General features: G+C 46.3%; 4 protein-coding genes across 4 annotated transcripts; 2 read left to right on the top strand and 2 right to left on the bottom strand.

Moving 5' to 3' along the window:
- Positions 1–229: 229 nt before the first annotated feature.
- On the top strand, positions 230–963 carry LOC143955261 (uncharacterized). Its single transcript, XM_077465341.1, has one exon. It carries the CDS (start codon positions 254–256, stop codon positions 911–913), a length of 660 nt encoding a protein of 219 aa, XP_077321467.1. The 5' UTR covers positions 230–253; the 3' UTR covers positions 914–963.
- LOC143955262 (histone H3) lies at positions 422–2,720 on the bottom strand. Its single transcript, XM_077465342.1, has one exon. The coding sequence runs from the start codon at positions 2,718–2,720 to the stop codon at positions 2,310–2,312; it is 411 nt and encodes a 136-aa protein (XP_077321468.1). The 3' UTR covers positions 422–2,309.
- Positions 2,721–4,685: 1,965 nt separating this feature from the next.
- LOC143955264 (histone H2B 1.1) lies at positions 4,686–5,186 on the bottom strand. Its single transcript, XM_077465344.1, has one exon. It carries the CDS (start codon positions 5,129–5,131, stop codon positions 4,751–4,753), a length of 381 nt encoding a protein of 126 aa, XP_077321470.1. The 5' UTR covers positions 5,132–5,186; the 3' UTR covers positions 4,686–4,750.
- Positions 5,187–5,345: 159 nt separating this feature from the next.
- LOC143955263 (histone H2A.J) lies at positions 5,346–5,919 on the top strand. The gene has a single exon (XM_077465343.1). The coding sequence runs from the start codon at positions 5,453–5,455 to the stop codon at positions 5,846–5,848; it is 396 nt and encodes a 131-aa protein (XP_077321469.1). The 5' UTR covers positions 5,346–5,452; the 3' UTR covers positions 5,849–5,919.
- Positions 5,920–7,009: the final 1,090 nt, after the last annotated feature.

Raw genomic sequence — 7,009 nt, 5'->3', positions numbered from 1 at the left:
GGGTCCCCGATAAAGATTGGACATCCTTCTATTTCTTATTATAATCGTTTTTCTCTCTGCCAGGGAAACACAACAAGAGAGAGAAGATTCCCCAACACTGGAGTGACAGTGAGTGGGCGTGTCTAGCGTGTAACCAATAGCAGTGCAGAAGGCAAGTTCTATATCAACCAATAGAGGTGCAGAACGTCTCTATATAAGGCAGAGCACCACACATACACGATATTGATCTATTTTCCAAACCTCGTTGAGAATCATGACTGAAACTGAGAGCGCCCCAGCCGCCGCTCCTCCAGCGGAGCCCGCCGCCAAGAAGAAGGCGACTAAGAAGGCGGCAGCCGGAGGAGCCAAGAAAGGCAGCAAGAAGCCGTCCGGTCCCAGCGTGTCCGACCTCATCGTCACAGCCGTGGCCGCTTCCAAGGAGCGCAGCGGGGTCTCCCTGGCCGCCCTCAAGAAGCTCCTGGCCGCCGGAGGATACGATGTGGACAAGAACAACAGCCGCCTGAAGATCGCCATCAGGGCGCTGGTGACTAAGGGGAGCCTCGTCCAGGTCAAAGGACATGGAGCCTCCGGATCCTTCAAGATCAACAAGAAGCAGCAAGAGGGCGACAAGGCCAAGAAAGTCACCATCAAGAAGAAGCCATCGGCTGCGGCCAAGCCCAAGAAACCTGCGGCCGCCAAGAAGCCAGCCAAGTCCCCCAAGAAGAAAGCCCCCAGCAAAGCAGCCAAGAGCCCCAAGAAGGCCGCCAAGAAACCGGCAAAGGCTGCAGCTGCTCCCGCCAAGAAGGCGACAAAGAGCCCCAAGAAGCCCAAAGCTGCAGCCAAACCGAAAAAAGCCGCCAAGAGTCCGGCTAAGAAGGCGGCTAAAGCCAAGACAGCAGCCAAGCCCAAGAAGGCCGCTCCGAAGAAGAAATAAGAATACCTCCCTCATCTCCACCCCCCAAAGGCTCTTCTCAGAGCCACCCACCTCCTCCTATCAGAGCTACACCTACCTACACATACCTACCTACACCCACCTCCTAACAGGCACCAGGGGCCTCATAGACTTTACACACCGTCTAGATGAGATGTTCCCATCACACATTGTACATTTGTCCCTTGCAGGGAATCTCCGATTACATTTTATGAAAATCCCACAAATGATCACTAGAGATCCTGTAGATCGGAAATCCCTCCTGCTATAAAGGATCGTTTCAGGGGCCCCATCCCACCCACATCTGTCGTGTGAAGATAGGAGACCTGGAGGTTTTCCCGCACACTGTCTGGGATCTCCCCGGGGGAGGGGAACATTCACACTACAATATGTCATGTGATCGGTAGAAGGGAAATCATTGTACTGATCGGGAATGTTAGAATGATCAGCAACAAGAACATTGTGTTATGCGGAGAATGGACTCTCCACTGTCATAGAATTCCACATTTTTCTCCCAAAAATATGAAGAGGATTAGCAGCTCCGGTGTGACATTTGTGTAGAAATTGATCTCCCGGCTCCGCTTTTAGAAAGTTCCCCGTATGAGGATATAAACGGTCTTATTGGCTGATCGGAATAGATGTAATTTGTCTCAGCAGATAGGGATCTATACGGTACACCATCCACTATCTGCTGATTGGCTGACATATACAATAATTTGACGCTTGCAATGAGAAATGTACAAATCTCTGCAGGGTGCCAATAATTGTCTTCTGTAGATAATGAATGAGAAGAGAGTGTAAGATGTGCTGATGGGAAGGTGTAACGATGTGATCGGTGTGTGTGTGAGGGGGGAGAGATTGGAGAAAGTTTTAGAATAGCAGAGGAGAGATTCCTGTGATAGATCGGGGAGAGGAAATGTCTTCTTCCTACAGAAGAATGAATAGTGAGTGTGAGATGTTTTACTATTTATACACCGGAGCTGAGGAAGAGGTGATCCCGGGATCTGTGTACAGGAGGGGAGATGAGTTCTTACTCATCTTGAACACATTTCCTTTCCCCGATCTCCTTGTAATGAGGGAAGCACAGAGATAGGAAGAGAATCTTTCTAGGAACTGGTCTGCCTCTCCTATATATTATTACATTGTATTATGGTGGGAAGAGATCGGCAGGAGAAAAGCTCTTCCTAGAGAAGTGAGGATTGTTACTTTGTAATCGTCTTAGAAATGTTAGAGATCCGAGTGCAGAGAAGGATGAGAAGAAAGAAGTGATGTGGTGGGAAGGATTTGTATGATGTAGTGGAGATGAGATAGTATGGAGCTCTCTGAGGAGGATGTGGTGGCTCTGAGAAGAGCCTTTGTTGTTGTGTGGGGGGTGGCGATGAGGTCGGTGGGGGGTTTATTAGGCCCTCTCTCCGCGGATGCGGCGTGCCAGCTGGATGTCTTTGGGCATGATGGTGACCCTCTTGGCATGGATGGCGCAGAGGTTGGTGTCCTCGAAGAGTCCTACGAGATAAGCCTCGGAGGCTTCCTGCAGAGCCATAACGGCGGAGCTCTGGAAGCGCAGGTCGGTCTTGAAGTCCTGGGCGATCTCTCGGACGAGGCGCTGGAAGGGCAGCTTGCGGATGAGCAGCTCGGTGGATTTCTGGTAGCGGCGGATCTCTCGGAGAGCCACGGTGCCGGGCCTGTAGCGGTGAGGCTTCTTCACTCCGCCGGTGGCCGGGGCGCTCTTGCGGGCGGCTTTGGTGGCCAGCTGCTTGCGGGGAGCTTTCCCTCCGGTGGACTTACGAGCGGTCTGCTTGGTTCTTGCCATGGCTGATCAATGCTTCCAATCTCCACAAGGAATACAAGTGTGAGAATTCGGGCTGTGCGGCGTCTATTTATACACATCACTGCCTTCTGATTGGACAGCAAAAACACACCCCTTTTCATGATTGGTTTGCTTACAAAAAGCGGCATTTTTAAAATGCCCGCCAAGATCTGCCCGTTCTCTGTGTTAGTAGAGTTCTCTTCTTTGTGGGGTGGGGGAGGGGAGTGCCTCCACATCACACAATGTGTAAGGATTAGGAGCTCTCACATTGGACTGCTTGTCTCCATAATAAATGAGATGACAGAAAATCCTCCTCCGATCTCACTGATCGGATTATTCCGTTCTTAGTGAATAACAAGTAGAAAGGTGACTTGTACAGCTTGTTCCATCCAGCACAATTCTGTACTAACATGGAGGGACAGATCGCTGAGCAGACAATGAATCGTGTCCCAGCCACATCTGGGATCGGTCGGTGTTCTCATTGGTTTCTATCAGATCCATGTGGATACAATTCAACTAAACTGCTACAATGTATCCTCTATGGAGGAGCAACACTGACACCTGCTGGTGACAAGAGAAATGACTTCTGTGCGGGGATCTAGGACGTGCTACAATCAGATTTCATTGTTTTCTTTCCGAATCTAATTTCTAAGAAAAATAGGTGATTACAACGTAATCTTTGGGAATGAACACAGGGCGACTTCTAGATTGCATAATTAATCTGATGAATTTGCATTAAGGTTTTGTCAGAAAATTCACTAAAAACATTATTTGAACCATATTTCTCACGATATCTTCATCATGTTTACTTTACAATGAAATCGCAGCTCTGATATGGTGTATGTGAGTGGCTTCTACAAGAGCCTTTGTGTCCTGCTGGGATGATGGGGGGTGTCGGGGATTTACTTGGCGCTGGCGTGTTCGACTTTGATACTAATTATTATAACATTAATAAAATACAGAATATATATATTGTGCCGTTTACACAACTCTTTACAATAAAAATGGCGACAGTACAATCACAATACATTTCAATACACAAGCAATATGAGGACCCTGCTAATGGAGTTTACAATGCAAAGAAATGTTTTTATAATGAAGGATTAGAAATCCTCCTTCTCAGTGTAAGAATTAGAAACATTGAGATTGGATTATGTTTCCCATATCTCAGCAAATTAGATGGCAGAGGGTTAAATGTTCCCTGTAACCCCCACTTTCCAATCTATGTATTGCAATCGGAGGCATCTGATATTTACCAAATATATATATATTGTTTTGTTTTTAATTAGAGAAAAGACACACACACTTATATATAGAGGGATACAGACCAGGAAAGCCAACGTGTGCCCAGCTGATGATCTAAATCCCCCATCTAAGGTGAGTAGATGATTATGTATAATAGTTGGATTCCCATGAAGAAAATAGATGCTATATGACACATTTGAATCAAACACAATGTGATGTGTAAGTAATATTTCTAAGCAGATGATCCCTAAACGATTTAGTAAAATTAAGAATCCCCTTGTATATGTGTCTCTGCAGACATTAGTCTTACATAAGCCATAAAGCAGAAAGTAAACGTGTAGGTGAAAACGATATATACTATATTATAGAAGTGTTATCCTTATATACATAACTATCCGCTTTCAATTTACGGGAAAATAAGGTCCCATGTGTTCTGTAAGGTGGAGCAACACTGACACCTAGTGGTTATGAAATCCAGGTCTTCTATACGGAGATTTGGAAAGATATACAATGTGATTGGATGGAAATAAAATGTCAGGAAATTCGAAATAAAGGGAATCTGCAACACTAGCTTGTATTGGGAGGGATTTCTTACTATAATACAGCTTCACATGTCCAACTTCATTAGATTGTACAATTGTTATAATCGGTTAATTCTTCATTGAATGTATTTAGAATCTCCAATTGCGACAAAATGTGATGAGAGCTCATTGATGGAAATGGTGGGTGGCTCTTAGAAGAGCCTTTGTGTCTTGTGTTGGGATGATGATGATGGGGGGGATGGGGGATTACTTGGCGCTGGTGTACTTGGTGACGGCCTTGGTGCCCTCGGAGACGGCGTGCTTGGCCAGCTCTCCGGGCAGGAGGAGGCGGACGGCGGTCTGGATCTCCCGGGAGGTGATGGTGCGGCGCTTGTTGTAATGAGCCAGGCGGGAAGCTTCGCCGGCGATGCGCTCGAAGATGTCATTGACGAAGGAGTTCATGATGCCCATGGCCTTGGACGAGATGCCGGTGTCGGGGTGGACCTGCTTGAGCACCTTGTACACGTAGATGGCATAACTCTCCTTCCTGCTCTTCCTCCGCTTCTTGCCGTCCTTCTTCTGGCTCTTGGTCACGGCTTTCTTGGAGCCCTTCTTGGGCGCCGGGGCGGACTTGGCTGGTTCAGGCATGATAAGGGTTAATGTGATCTCTGCTGTTTGAAGCAAATGTGTGCTGGAGCCGCCCTCATGTGCTGCTTTTATAGGCGTCCTATGCAAATGAGTCTCCTCCCCTCCTCACTCTTCTATTGGAGGATTCAGTCATGTGATGGGGAGGAGTGTTTTGCTTTCCTTCTTCGTTTACTGATTGGTGTAGAAACAATTCAGAACACTATTGGCTAGCTTGAAAAGTAGCCAATCAAAGTGTTTGATGTCACAGCATTGACTGTATAAATATAAGGAGACCCTAGAAGGTGGTTATCTTTGTCAGTGTAACGACACAGGAATCTCAAAATGTCTGGCCGTGGAAAGCAAGGAGGCAAGGTTCGGGCTAAGGCCAAGACCCGATCATCCCGGGCTGGTCTGCAGTTCCCAGTCGGCCGTGTTCACCGTCTGCTCAGGAAGGGCAACTATGCGGAGCGGGTCGGGGCCGGAGCTCCCGTCTATCTGGCCGCCGTCCTCGAGTATCTCACGGCTGAGATCCTCGAGCTGGCCGGCAACGCCGCCCGCGACAACAAGAAGACCCGCATCATCCCCCGACACCTCCAGCTGGCCGTCCGCAACGACGAGGAGCTCAACAAGCTGCTGGGCGGCGTCACCATCGCCCAGGGAGGAGTCCTGCCCAACATCCAGGCCGTGCTGCTGCCCAAGAAGACCGAGAGCCACAAGGCCGCCGCCAAATCCAAGTAATCCCGACAACTCCTTTCTACTCCCAAATCCTTTCATTTCTACAACACAAAGGCTCTTCTCAGAGCCACCCACATCTCTCTACAAAGAGCCCCCCACACACCCCTCATTGTGTCTACCACATCGCATGCAATCAGCCCTCAATTGTCTGCATAGCTTTACACGGGAAATACATTCTTATTTATTCACACTTCTAGTACAGGAGATCTGTACAGGGAGGACAATGACTACATATAAAGAGCCTGGAAATCATTATTGGGGGATCCGGTCATTTTACAGGGACTGATCGTCATTGTCCTTCAGACTTTAGTTCTGTTGAATTTATTACAGATCAGAAATCATTCATTATATAATAAAACAATCACCCCCGACTGATCAGCAGCACAGATCTCAGAATGTCCCTATTATGGCGGGCGGGGTATGGAACGGATTGGCTTCATTTATCATGGAACCTTCCCAATCACCTCAGATCGGCTAATCTGACAGAAATGTAATGATACAAAGTTTCAGTTCTTCCGGGGAACATTCCAGGCACTTTATAAACGCGCTAAAATATTATATCAAGGGGTTTGTATACAGAATCATAGAGAATGTTTTCTATAGAGATCAATGGAAAGTCTATAGAACGTTACAGAGAAATTATCAGCCCTATTATACCGCCAAATCCGACACTGAGACATTTATCCGAGAGATATCAGCGATTTATTTTGAAACGGATTCATCCGAAATAGAAATCGATTCAAAAGATTGTTGAATAATGTGAAAGATGTTCTCTGTTATTAGATGTATAAAAAGTGAAAGGAGTATTAAATGGTTTTATCTTAGAAACATAAATGCGATTTTTTTTTCCCCTTCTTTAGTAATCTTTTATAAATATGGAATTGTTATTAACAATAGTAACTGGTGATTTGTGTAATCTCCGAAAAAGAACTGGAAGAAGAGGTTTGTCATCAGATCTGTATAGGATCCTGGGACTGGCCTCTATCAGTTACGGATTTCCTCCATATTACAACTAGAATATTAATAAATACGTGAATGGACTGGTAGAAATCATGACACTGCCAGATACATAACGGTGTGTACAATAAAACACATAATCAGATCTGCCTAGAATTATGTAACTAACTGAAAAAAAAAAAAAAGATACAAATATGTACTATGAAT

Source organism: Lithobates pipiens, unplaced genomic scaffold (genome assembly GCF_037356315.1).
Source record: "Lithobates pipiens isolate NorthernLeopardFrog02 unplaced genomic scaffold, aLitPip1_a1.2 Scaffold_35, whole genome shotgun sequence".
Classification (NCBI taxonomy): Eukaryota; Metazoa; Chordata; class Amphibia; order Anura; family Ranidae; genus Lithobates; species Lithobates pipiens.
This window is presented reverse-complemented; position numbering and strand designations above follow the sequence as displayed.

Excerpts from the sequence above, each read along its gene's own strand:
- LOC143955261 (XM_077465341.1), top strand. The coding sequence starts at position 254 with ATGACTGAAACTGAGAGCGCCCCAGCCGCCGCTCCTCCAGCGGAGCCC.
- LOC143955262 (XM_077465342.1), bottom strand. The coding sequence starts at position 2,720 with ATGGCAAGAACCAAGCAGACCGCTCGTAAGTCCACCGGAGGGAAAGCT.
- LOC143955264 (XM_077465344.1), bottom strand. The coding sequence starts at position 5,131 with ATGCCTGAACCAGCCAAGTCCGCCCCGGCGCCCAAGAAGGGCTCCAAG.
- LOC143955263 (XM_077465343.1), top strand. The coding sequence starts at position 5,453 with ATGTCTGGCCGTGGAAAGCAAGGAGGCAAGGTTCGGGCTAAGGCCAAG.